Source organism: Nicotiana tabacum, chromosome 16, assembly GCF_000715075.1.
Source record: "Nicotiana tabacum cultivar K326 chromosome 16, ASM71507v2, whole genome shotgun sequence".
NCBI classification, from domain to species: Eukaryota; Viridiplantae; Streptophyta; class Magnoliopsida; order Solanales; family Solanaceae; genus Nicotiana; species Nicotiana tabacum.
The window spans coordinates 11,368,931-11,382,891 of NC_134095.1; the positions used below are offsets into that span (position 1 = coordinate 11,368,931).

General features: G+C 34.1%; 1 protein-coding gene across 2 annotated transcripts; it reads left to right on the plus strand.

The window, feature by feature from the left end:
* Nucleotides 1–4,146: 4,146 nt before the first annotated feature.
* Nucleotides 4,147–8,350, plus strand: LOC107778390 (UDP-glucuronate:xylan alpha-glucuronosyltransferase 2-like). 2 transcript variants are annotated; one of them, XM_016598646.2, is made up of 4 exons: nucleotides 4,147–4,632; nucleotides 5,108–5,753; nucleotides 7,162–7,569; nucleotides 7,690–8,350. In XM_016598646.2, exons 1-4 carry the CDS (start codon nucleotides 4,462–4,464, stop codon nucleotides 8,214–8,216), a joined length of 1,752 nt encoding a protein of 583 aa, XP_016454132.1. In that variant the 5' UTR covers nucleotides 4,147–4,461; the 3' UTR covers nucleotides 8,217–8,350. The 2 variants fall into 2 exon arrangements, with proteins under 2 accessions (XP_016454132.1, XP_016454138.1); XM_016598652.2 differs by having other exon boundaries at nucleotides 4,498–4,637.
* The last annotated feature ends 5,611 nt before the right edge of the window (nucleotides 8,351–13,961 follow it).

Here is a 13,961-nt window from a genome sequence, read left to right on the forward strand (position 1 = left end):
GTATAGTAACCAAGCAGGGCAATTAGGTATATTCCGATCCTAACCGCAAATCCGTCCCCCCCTCCCCGAGTTAAGATCTTAGATCTTGCTCTACTCAATCTTATATGCAATCTAGAATTCCCTCTCCCGAGTTCAATCCTAGATTCGTAGATAGTATTCAATTCGTGATCACGCAACCAAATAATTAAGCGCAAGATTAAATAAATAAACCAATATGATAAATTAATAAGAACAGTTCAAGCTTCAAACTACAACGTTCATGTAGCACCCAAAACTCTAGAACAAATAAACAATGAAATTAAAGGAAGAGAAGAGAATAAAAACTAGCTTAGAAGCCTCCTCCAAGTGTGGTGTGTGTTCCCTCACGTGAATTCTCCTTCAATATATGTTAGATCCCCTTCAAAATATGTTAGATATCTCCCAAAATAGGTTTAGAACTCCTTTTATACGAGTTAGAGGGTCTTGGGCCGAAATAACTTTATTCCGGGCAAATTTGGACAAGTTTCATGCCACCGGTGCCCTTCCTAGTGCCAGGTGCCCTCCACGGCGCTGCCAATTTGGAGTTTCTATTTCTAGCGCCACAGCTAGGGCTAGGCGCTGCAACTTTCAATTTTCTTGTTTTCGTCCGTTTCTGCTCTAATTTTGCACATTTCACTCCCAATTGCTCCCGGATTATTCCTACACATAAAAACACCTCAAATTAATATAAATCAACACATTTTACATCCTAAATCCACGAAACAAAATTTACATATATGAGGTGTTTATGTAAACACCTCAAAACTTACATCTTAAATCCACATTATACTTTAAGCTAACATCAGTATACTATACAAGAAATAATTCATGCATAAATTAATTGTTGCATAAACTAATCCCAAAAATAGCTTAGTCTCCTAACCAAACGACCCCTTAGCGGCTAGCGCTCTTAGGCCATCTCCAAGGCTGCACCAAATTTTGCACAAAATCCAAATTTGGTGTAAAATTTGGTGTTTTTTTGCTCCAATGGAACACCAAATCTTGCACCATTATAGTGCATGAATAGTGTTGCACCAAATTTGGTACAACACTATTCATCACACCAAATTTGATTTATTATTATTTTATTCATTTGTTTTTATTTTTTGAACTTTTAATTTATCATATATTGTGTATATAATTAATTTTTATATTAAGATCTTTATAATTTTAATTTTATATCCTATTTTTTTGATATATTAATTTTTGTATATATTATATTTATATAAAATTATAAGTTAATTTTATTATCTAATGTTGCTAAAATTAAAAGTGAAAACTAAAATTTAAAAAAGAAAATTAACAATACATAAAATAAAAATAAGTGATTATATATTTGTTTGAAGGAAATAAAAAATGAAATTTAAATAGAAGATAATAATATAATATAGAAGAGAGAGAAGAAATATTATTTTTTGGTGTAAAAAATGGTGTAATGGTTGGAGTAAATTTAGTGTTACACCATTTTGGTGTGAAATTTGGTGTTATGGTTGGAGATGGTCTTAAGGGCTCGTTTTGTTCGAGTGATAAAGGACTAGTTGTACGCACGCTGATTCTTAACAAACTTTTATATATATTTTGCACCCTCTAACTGCTACGCGAAAGCTGAAAGACCAGAACCAGCTGCTGACGCTGATGGAGTAAAAATAATGGAGGTTAAATGGAAGTCTCTTCTGGACAGAGACAGAGCTAGGCGGGCGGGAGGGAGAGAGTTCAGCTCTTTCTCCGTGTAATCATGTAAATATATTAAATATTGCATCCCATTCATTTCTTCGCATGTCTACTTTTGTATTTTTGAATCTCTTGGGTGAAAATTCTATTTCCCCTATACCTTCGGGATCTATACAATGTGTAACGAACAAGGGCGAAAGTAAGCAATTTGATGAATGTGCCTGTCTTCTTCGCATTGAAGATTACTTTTTGATAAGAAGAGTTGACGACAAGTGTCATTAGAGTTTACATTGGTCGGATTAGTTTGAGTTTTTTAATTACCAAATCAAATTAGTTGTGTCAGGTTACTAAATTAAAAGACCAAACCAAATCAATACAAGTCAGGTTTTTTATCTCGGGTTTTCGGATTTTTTCGGTTTTTTTTCCATAAAGTCTTCATAGCACAAAACATAGAATTTGTGCACCAAATATTTCTTTAATCATAGTAAGACATAACTATGTAAGGTATTTTTCAAGAAAATAACATAAAATATGAGATGAGTCATGGCATTATATTAAAATATTCAACAATAACGATAATAAAATTGCATAAAATAAATATTATTAATAATTCATAATAAAAATAAACATAATCTAAAGTTACTAAGTTTCTAAAATAAGTACGATCGACTAATAAGTACTATTATTTACATAACTAAACACTAAAAAAATAAGTTATGCATTTTATCTAAACCACGAATAAACTAAAAAATATATATATCCAACACTTTTGTCATTCCTAGTACAATTGAATTGAATGTCTTTTGTTAGCATTAATATCGATTTGATTTTGATTTGAAATTTATTTGAGTTACTAACATTTATGGACTATAAAGTTTATTGGAGCATTCAAAAATTATAAGCTCAAGCTTGAAATAATACGTTAAAAGATAAAATTATGAAAACTTTTAGGATATCTTTGTAAACTATACTACAATAAATATTTTTATGTAGTAAATATATTTAAAACTTCTACACATGTAACATCGGATTGGTTTGATTTTGGATTGGTTTTTTTTAGTTAAAATCAAACCAAACCAATTATGGTCGAGTTTCTTTCCAACACCAAATCAAAGTATCAAACCATATTCGATTTTTTTTCCTCCATTTGATTCAGATTATCGATTTGATACTGTCATCCGGCTAATAATTGGACTCTTGTTTTTCTTTTCATTTTAGTCGGTCATTTTTACCCTTTCATACTTCTCTGTGGGAAAAAGATTTTGTGATAATTGTGTTTTCAGAAGCCTTTTGAAACGGAAAAACATTATGTGATGCAGTCAAAATTTCTATGCAACTTATTGGTTTGCTAAAAAGAACTGCAAGGCTACCTTTTTAATTCTAAATTCTAAAAAACAAAGTGATATTGAAAGCTATCTAGTACCTCTAGAAACCAGAGGGATATTAATAGTACTTATTATTTACTTGAAAGAGAAGAGAATTCGACTCATCCACAACTACGTTCCTTAAATTAACATAGTTTACAATGTTGTTAACAACCTAGTTTTGATCATTTCCTTTCTTATTAAAACAGGAAAAGGAGGATGATATATAACAAGAGTGAGCTGGGTATTAGTTCCAATATTTGTTGCATTGTAATGTGATAATAACTCATTTAATTATTGAAAGGGTTGACATTGAGTACAACAATGATTCACTACCGTAATATCTCTAATTTGGTCGACACGGCAATCTTTTGTTTTGGTAAGGAGTGGTTATCCCACCTAAAGCCTATTAAATTCATTTGTTCAGGACGATCATTGTTTTTTTTTAAAAAAAAAAAAATACAGAATATAGAATATTAGTTCTGGAAATGTGTAGAAAATCAAGTATTGGTGCGACCTTGCAATTTCGTAACGGCTAAAAGCGACATTTGCTTGTTCATAGGACATTGACAGGGCAGCTAAACAAGTTGTTGGCAAAGGCCTTTCTCTCTCCCTTTAGCTTAAGCTTTCCAAATATTTCAAATCGTGGATTTTCAAAAACAATTTAATAATAATAATAATAATTGTCCTCTCAAGCTAACAATTTTTACTGCCAGCGGCAAATATATGTGCTAAGATAACAACAATATTTATCTTGTATGCACCGACGACATAATTATTATATTTTAATTTTATAGCAAATAACTTGTCTTATTTTTTTAGGTTACTAATCTCATCTTTTATGAGCAGCTATCTATAGTTATTTTTTAGGTGATGTGATTAATGTGTATATAGAAATATTAAACTCAATGAATAAAGGAGGGTAATGCTTGCCCTTCCCTTAAAGAAAAACAAATTGACTATACGGTCATTATCACCTATGTATCTTGACGATTAAGGGATGGGTATTTGAGGAAATTATACGATAGCTTTTTTTTTTTTCCAAGACGAAGAATAAAAGGAACAACACTTAAAAACATATGGCAAACAATTAAAATTCCTTCATTTAGTCCGACCCTTATGGTGATCTCATCAAGGGGAAGGAAATCTAAAAAGACAAGGAAACAACACTTGGAGCTTTTCTAGTAGTTCTAATTACTTATCCCTTAATCTTTTCATAATTAGGCAACCTCTCTGTCTCTAACAACTGCTGCCAAATCTCTTTTAAATATATGTTAAATCACTCAAATTAACTTATACTAGTTTTTACTTGCTCACTGCAATTATTAGCTGGAGAGAAAGTGAGAGTGTACATTTTATATAGCATAGGAACTAGGACTCTGGTTTCTACACTCGAGTTTCTCTTGAAATGATGATTATGAAAACACTTCCTTCTAAAGCATTGATCATCAAAATCAACTTAGTTTTCTTGGCTTGCTTCTTAGTTGCTTATGGTGCTCTTCTTCTCCGGCCATCAACTTCTGTTTATCATGAATATGCAGCATCCCTTGTATGCTCATTGCGCGAATGCCATCATAAGGTAAGGTGAGCTTTTTTTTTACCTGTTTATTTTCTTTTTTCAGTTCAAGAAAGGTGAGCATCAGTGGAAGCAGCCACTAATGATTGTATTAGGTTAGGCGTCTACGTCAAACTCCTTGGGTGCAGCCTTTCTCGTACGTTGCGTGAATGTCGGAATGCCTTTGTGTACCGGGTTGCCCAATGAAGCATTTAGGTTTTGTTATATATACATGGAGTAACATAGTCAATGAGGATTCATATAGTCAACCCAACTTGTTTGGGATTGAGGGGCCGTTATTGTTGTTATAAGTTATAGCGTAAAGATTTTTTTGTACGATATAAGTTTGATTTAACATGTAATAGCATGTTACAGGTCAGTAATTAATGCTTATCGTAGAAATTTCCTGTAATTACCTTATAAGTTACTTGATTCTGTAGAGATTTTTAACGTTGTCACGGCATGAAACTTAAAGTTCTTTTTTCTTTATCATGAATAGGGGGAAGGTGGAATAAAGATGAAAGCAGTATTAGAAGAAAGGTTGGTGGTGAATATTGAGGCAAAGGCAGAGAAGAAGATGGTGAAGCGCGAAAAGCCAAGTTTTTTAAATGAAATGGGGAGAGGAATGAAAATAGGAATGGTGAATATGGAAGGGGAAGATATTAGTGAATGGAAAGTCCACGGACAGATAATAAAAGTAAAATTCGAGAAAGTTTCAAAATTGTTAGAATGGAAAGAGTTATTTCCAGAGTGGATAGATGAAGAAGAAGAAATGGATGGAACAGAATGTCCAGAAATACCAATGCCAGATTTTAATAGCTATAGTTATATGGACATGATAGTAGTGAAATTGCCATGCAAATATCCAGAAGAAGGGTGGGGAAGAGATGTTTATAGGCTACAAGTTAATCTTGTGGCAGCAAATTTGGCTGTGAAAAGAGGAAAAAGAGGTTGGAATAATGGGAATAAGATGAAAGTTGTGTTCTTGAGTAAGTGTAGACCTATGGTGGAAATGTTTAGATGTGATGAGTTAAAGAAAAGGGAAGGAAATTGGTGGTATTATGAGCCAGATATGGATAAATTGACGCAAAAAGTTTCATTGCCAGTTGGTTCTTGTACTTTGGCTTTGCCTCTCTGGGGAAAAGGTACGTAAAAATTTCAACTTTTACTTGCTTTCATTGCCAAGTCTTGTATTTCTTCTTTTCTTGATCTTGTTGATGTTATTGATTATAAATGGAAAAAGCATATGGTAAAATCATCATCTTACATTATGTTTTCCAACAATTAAAATGAGAACCTGCAAAATAGTGTTCTAAAAACGGTTTAAAAATGTTTACAGTATCAGGTTTTATAAGGTAATTATGGGGAAAAAGTATTAGGATGTTTTAAAGCCAAAATGAAATTGCGCCAGGTAGGGGTCGAAACTTTCTGCTTAGGAAACAGACCTCTATCCATTGAGCTACAGGCGCCAACTTGAACACTGGGAGTAATGCTATTTTATTTAATCAAAGTATAATACTCCCTCTGTTCTATTTTGTATGACAATATTTTCTTTTTAGTTTGTTCTAAAGAGAATTATAACTCTCTAATTTTGGTAACAATTCAATTTTAAAATTTTTATTTTACCATTAATAATAATTTATAACCACATATATAATTATCTATGACTTATTCTAGAGTTTAAGTTTTAAAAGTTCTTTTTTGTTAAACAATTCGTCTCTATTCAAACTTTGCCACAAAAAGTAAAATGGAGGGAATAGTATTCTTAAATGTTTTTTTTTCCTTCACCTAATTGTAATAATATTGTTACATTTCTTGGCAAGGTGATGAGACCTACTAATATATTGACAGCCAACTTTGCTATTTTTTATAAGACAGCTGATGGTATATAATTATTGGTGGAAAGTTGATTTTGAGAGTTTGGTGCCAAAAGGAGGTTGAAAAGCATTATCCTGTTGGTCAGTAAAATGTTTGGTAGGTTTAGAGAAATTAAATATCTACTTGCATAGTTGCATGTAGAAAATACAAAATAGGCAGAGGTATATCATGACAATTACACGACAATGAAATAAATTATACTTTTTCTTCATAAAATAAGATTACCTTGCGCTCTTAACCTTTACCTAATCAAGAAGCTAATAATACGGATTGATTGAACGTAAGGTGCAAACCCAAATATTTAAGTGCAGATGCTGGAGCTTTCTATCACTTCACTAACCTCCAATATTTAATGATTTGTTAAAATTTCCATATTGTATCGATTAGAAAAATATGTAGTACTGTCATTGTACAACTCCCTATCCTATAACTGCATTAATTGAATATATATTATGACTTTAACTCCTACGTTGCTGTTACACACACTAATATTGTAAAATAACGTTTTTACTATCACGTCATTTAAAAGATAATTACAAGTATCAGGTTACAATTGATCGTGTATATTTTTTTACGCTATAGTTTTATTTGTTATAGCTAATCAATTTATGTATTTTTTTTTATACATTGTTAGTGCATTTATTGATAGAATATTTGACAAACATTTGATTCCAGAAATCAACGAGGTCTATGATATTTCCAACATTGAAAGCAGTACAAAAATATCAAGAAGAGAAGCCTACGCCACAGTTCTCCATTCCTCAGAAACATACGTTTGTGGTGCAATTACCTTAGCTCAGAGTCTTCTCCGAACCGGAACCAAACGTGACCTTATCCTTCTTCTGGACCGGAGTATCTCCAACCCCAAACGAGCCGCCCTCATTAAAGCCGGTTGGAAACTCCGGTTCATCAAGAGGATAAGAAACCCTAAAGCTGAGAAAAACACATACAATGAATACAATTATAGCAAATTCAGGTTATGGCAACTAACTGACTATGAAAAGATCATCTTCATTGATGCTGACATCATCGTTCAACGTAACATCGACCTTCTTTTCCATTTTCCTCAAATGACAGCTACAGGTAACACTTCATGTCTTCATGAGCTCCAATTATATATATGTAAATACTCAAATAATTTAGATATATGAACAATTGGATTGTTCGTCCATAAATATTAGATCTTGGATCTGTCATCTGCAGGTAATGATGCGTCAATCTTCAATTCAGGAATAATGGTGATCGAGCCATCAAATTGCACGTTCAACATGTTCATGCAACGTACAAAGGAGATTATATCGTATAACGGAGGTGACCAAGGTTTCCTTAATGAAGTGTTCGTATGGTGGCATAGGTTGCCTCGAAGGGTTAATTTTTTGAAGAATTTTTGGTCAAATAATTCTAACGAGGTCAGTGTTAAGAACCAATTATTCGGGGCAGATCCTCCAAAAGTGTACGCCATACATTATCTAGGGTTAAAGCCATGGGTATGTTATAGGGACTACGATTGTAACTGGGACATAGGAGATCAACGTGTTTATGCTAGTGATGTCGCGCATCGAACATGGTGGAAACTCCATGACTCCATGGATAAGAGTTTACAGAAATGTTGTATGTTGACAAAGCAAAGGAAAATTGAGTTAGAATGGGATAGGAAGTTGGCTGGAAAAATGGGATTTAAAGATGAACATTGGAGGATTAATGTTACGGATCCTAGAAAATTCACTTGATTTTTCTGCTCGTTTTTCCAATTTAATTTTCCTGTTCATTTTCTTTTTCCCTTTAAAACTTTGTCAGTTGTACTACTGCAGTAGTAACTTTTGCACAGAGAACTTATGAACATGGCCTTCACACTATTTATTCATGTGTATAGAGTGCATGTACTCCATTTTTGGAAGATGAAAAATAGCTAAGGATATCTCCCTTATTTCCTCCGTTATGTACATTTTCTAAATGAACATGAAAAATAGCTAGAATTTTATTCAACTCTTCAATTTTCAAATATTGATTTGATATCTTTTGCATCAATAACTTTTCAACAATTAATTTTGTTAATCATTGATAATAATACATAAGTTTTGTTTGCCCGTAAAACGGTACAATTGAATTTATATGTGATTTATAGACAAGTTAATTAATTTTATCCTAAAGTAATAGATGAATTAGATAAAAATATGATACTTAGCCTTGAGATTGAGATAAAATAGCAGAAACCGTAATTCCGAGAGCAGGGCTTCCGTGCACAATAGTAACGATATCAGTCAACAAAAAAGATAAAATTATATTGAGCTTCGAATAGAGTGTAGCGCATGTTTTCCAGAAAATTCGTCTCCTTTACAGTGATAATAGAGCTCACTATCTATAGCTGCACCTAGGAAATAAGATCGTAGGATCAAGCCCCTCTTTAGTGTCAATTATGAGGGCCATTGAAGAATGTGTAACGGCGGCAGTGAATGTCATATTCCTTGTAACAGGTTATGTAATTAATGTTATAGATATTCCTCATTAAATGCTACCGGATGACAATCATTTATTTCATCTTTGTGAGTATAATTATTTCCGGTAACAGATGAGATTGTTGCCTTCAGATTCAACTATCTTCTGTGTCACACCTCCTTTTTCCGCCCCCGAGAGGGTACAAGGGAGTTTTTTCCAATTAAAGGACAATCGAAACGGAATTTGTTTATTTATTTCAGAGTCGCCACTTAGGAGATTTAGGGTGTCCCAAGTCACCAATTTTAATCCCGAATCGAGGAAAAGAATGACTCCATATTACAGTCTGCGCACCAGAAATCCGGATAAGGAATTCTGTTAACCCGGGAGAAGGTGTTAGGCATTCCCGAGTTCCGTGGTTCTAGCACGGTCGCTCAACTGTCATATTTGGCTTGATTATCTGATTTAATACATGTTGAACCTATGTGCAAAATTTAACTTTTAACCGCTTTTATCATTTACTGTTATTTTTATCAAGAATTGCAACGTTGTGAAAATGTATCTCAAACCGCGTTACAATCAATGTACCCGTGGTCGTCGACACACTTTGACTCCGTTGAGATTTGGATTTGGGTCACATCAATGTGCACCCGAGTTTAAGGAAATTAAATTATTAAAGGCGCGCCTAAAGCGACTAGCGTATCATCTACTTTGGGTAAGGCCGTGGAATTTTGCTAAACGGTCAATCCCGAAGTCTAAGCAATTTTAAAGCAAATATTTACTGAGGGCCCCGCAATTTTGTATTTTTATTCGGCGAGGCTCATCTCGTTCTTATTTTTCATGGACACGCATCTCAAACCACGTCACAATCAATGTATGATTAGAGACACATTTCGACTCCGTTGAGATTTGGATTTGGGTCACATAAATGTGCACCCGAGTTTAAGAAGGTAAGGTTTATTAAGGCGCGTCCTAAAGAGACTAACGTATTGTTATTTTAGGAAGAGGCCGTGAAGGTTCATTAACGGCCAAATCCAAAGTCTAGTCAATGGCTATGTATTTTATTGAGGGCCTCGGCGATGTGTGATTATTTAGCGAGGCTCGTCTCATTTTTATTTTAAAGGATAAACCTATAACGACTACATTTTCCTATTAAGTTCGTCTCTAAAAATAAAAGGAAATCCCTCAATTAATTACATGCTGAAAAGGTCAAACTTATTAGTTATTAATTTACGGCTAATGCAAATGGAAAATTGCAATCGAGTTTGTACAAAGAGAGATCACTTCCGTTCTATATCCTATTATTTAATAACACTGGAACATGAGATTGACGCACAATAATATCAAAACAGATTAACTATTCTTTGATTAATTTAAACTAACATTATTAGATGAAGAAGTTATACATATGCAACATCATTACTCATTAATCAATCAACTACATTTTTATACAAAGAAAGGAAAATTATATTCAAACACAAATCTAAGCAAGAGGAATTCAACAAGAACAAAGCCTGATTAATATTTCATTTCGCTTCAAGCCGAGAGTGTACAAATGTGTACCTGGAAATGGCAATACAAGAAGAAATGAAGTAGGAGTCAGCAACAATAATACCACAGCAACAGCAGATTCAGCAACACCGCGAAACCAGCAACAACCGGTAAAATACCAGTAACAGATTGAAAACCCAACAATACCAAAGTGCAATCACAGTCAAAGCAGAAGAGCCAACGACACAAGATGCAGTAGTTTAATGATTTTTGAATAACACTCGAGAAAAGCAAACGGAAATTATTCGAGTGAAAGTTCAAATTGCATTTCTCTTTTACTCTCAAAATGTTTCAAGTCTGTCAGCTCTCAAGTGTAAAAAAAAAAATCTTCTCAAGTGTTCAAGTCTAGTCTTGTTCCACTCCTCTAATTCAAGTCCTTTTTCTCTCTCAAAAAACTTCTCCATTTTCCTCTCAATGTTCCACCTCCTTTCAAGTCAAGAAATGGCTCTTATTTATAGCAAGACCCTTGTCTTGAATTCCCAACCCCAAATTATTCCCCCAATGGCATGCTTTGTCCCACTACTTAATGTTTTCTTTATTTTAAACCTTGTCCCCCATGCCTACATTAAATAAACGCCTCCACCCAATCTCATTATAATTTGTCTCCCATGCGTACATTAAATAAGTACAATATTCCTTCCCATTATGTTTTGTCTTGTCCCCCATTATGTTAAACAAGTATATCAAAAACCAACCCATTATATTTTGTCCCTCATGCCTACATAAATAATTATAATAATGTTCAATTACCAAAATACCCCTCCGACCTTATTGCAATTACCATTCTACCCCTGAATGCAATGCAATTTACCAAACTACCCCCATCAGCTCTAAACACTTAATTAATCATAACTTAACCAAAATATAGCCAAGATGACCAATTTCTCAACAATCTTCAACAACAAATTATACGAACACGATGAACAACACAACTCCAAATTAATGGGAATAAATCAACCTTATCGGGAACCAATCCTGGTTAATTTAGACCATCAATGGATGAACAAAGAGACAACAATACAAACAACAATATGCATGATTCAAATTAAATCAACAAATCACAAACAAACATAAACCCACACTAAATCACTGGATTTAAACATGAACTTCAAACCAAGACGAACATGAATTAAACCTATTTTTAAGCAACAAACATGACGGATTCACATGACTCAAACAACATTAATAATTTCTGGAAAATACATAACAACATGAAACAAATTGAAGAAATAATTAATTTGAATCTAACAAACATTAAACTAACAAATATTCACTTAAACAATAATACAAACATGAAATAAACATGAAAAATAACTAATTAAACTTCCATTTTGAAATCTGAAAATTAATTTAACAAAACATATGAACATGAACAAAACCAAAAATCAAATATCTACCGATTTTAGATTCGAGAAATATCAAAACGAAATATGGCTAAAAATAAAACTCAAAACCAACTAACCGGAGATGAACAACGATGAATTCGATTGTATGGACTGTTTCGACAAACCTCAAGTGGGAATAAATCTGTCCGGACTCAACAACGAACTCAACGACGAACAAACGACGGAGACGATCCGAAGCAAACGAAGAAGATGAAGAAGGCGTTGGACGTAGCAACTGTTTGGACGCCATAAACGTGAAAGAGCAGAAGCAGCACCTGTCGATGCAACCGCGGTCACAGGGTCATCCATGGACGTCGAGCTCGAACTTGAGCTTGACGCAGAATGAAGAAAACGAAGCAGAAACAACTGACGATGATGCTGCTATGGCCAGCAGCAGAAACGTGAACAGCAGCAGGCCGTCGAGGACGGTGACAGCGTTAGTAGCTGCGTGAGCTTGGCCGTGACGAAGCAGCGGCGATGGGGTTTGGGTTTAGGCGTGAAGGAGATTGGTGTCGACTGGATTGTGGTCGTTTGGTCGACTGGTTCTGTCGACTGGCTCTGTCCATCGACTGAAGACGCAGCAACGTTGGGGAAGCTGGTCGGAGGTGGTGTCGTTTGGGCGTGGACGCAGAAGAAGCCATGGGAGGTAGCCATGGTTGGCTTGGGATGAAGAAAGCCAAGGTTAGGGAGGGGGTGTGTTTTTTAGTTTGTTAGGGTTTTTTGTCTTCTTTTTTTTTGGTTTTGTTTTGTGTTGGACAAAAATGAAGAAGGGGTGTTGGGTTAATAGGTTAATGGGGCGAACCGGGTCGACCCGGTTTGAAGTGGACCGGGTTATAGGGAAGGTTGGGCAATTATTTGGGCCTGGGGTTGAAATTTGAAGAAGTGGCCCAATCCGATTTTTCTTTGTATTTTTGTTCTCTTTTCTTCTTTCATTTTCTAAAACTAAATTATAAAAATACTTAAATTATTATTAAGAACTAAATTAAGTTATAAAAGCGCAAATTAACTCCCAATAACAATTAACGCACAATTAAGTAATAATTAAGCATAAAATTGTATATTTGGACATTAAATGCTAAAAATGCAAAAGATACCTATTTTTGTAATTTTTAATTTTTGTTTAACTACTAACAATTATAGAATTAAATCCTACATGCAAAATGTGACATATTTTTTATATTTTTTTATTAATTTAACAAATAAACACGCACAGACAAATACAAATAATTATCCAAAAATGTCACAAAAATACTCAAAATTGCACACCAAGGAAAATCATTTTATTTTGAATTTTTGGGAGTAATTCTCATATAGGGTAAAAATCACGTGCTTACAGTAATTATACAATTATTAGTATTAAATTGTATTTAATCTGTTATCTATATTTTGATCTTTTCAATTCTCTGCTTGACCACAACTTTGTGTCACGAGAAAGTTGGTAGAAACACCTTCTTTGGCGGGAAATTCACTGACCCCCTCTGCAAAATTTTTCTGACAATTGATTAGACGCACGCCTCTCCGCATTTAATGCCCCGAACACGTGTCATCCTATGATTTAGCATCACTTTGCCAGTTGTCGAGGTAATTATGGCCAAGATTTTAGCCGCCTATATCTTTACGTACACGCATCAAAGTTTTTTATTTACACTTAATAATTCTTCAAATTTTCTCAAGCTCTCTTCATTCAACTAGTACTTAGTCTTCAACCTCTCTCTAACCTTCTTCTTAAGAGAAAATCTTTTCCTTCTTTTCTACTGAAGAATGGCTTCTTCTTCTAAAATCCTAGTTCCTCAAAAATAAAGGCAAAGCCAACGAGGTCGCTCCTCCTATGGTGAACACCATCATCTCCAGAAGTCTTGTCACAACTAAAGACTTCGAAGAGAAATTTTCTTCTGTTAACCCTCGTATATGGGCCATCAGCAAATACCCTTCTTTCATACGACCTTCCAGCATTCCTACTATGAAGGAAGACTGTCATTTCCAAGATCTAGACATATCGCTCCTGATATGTCGGAGCGGGTAACCTTACCCAAGAAGGGTTTTATGTATTTTTATACATATCCCTTCACTTTGGGAGCATTTTCTTTGAGTGGATAGCTTGACTCC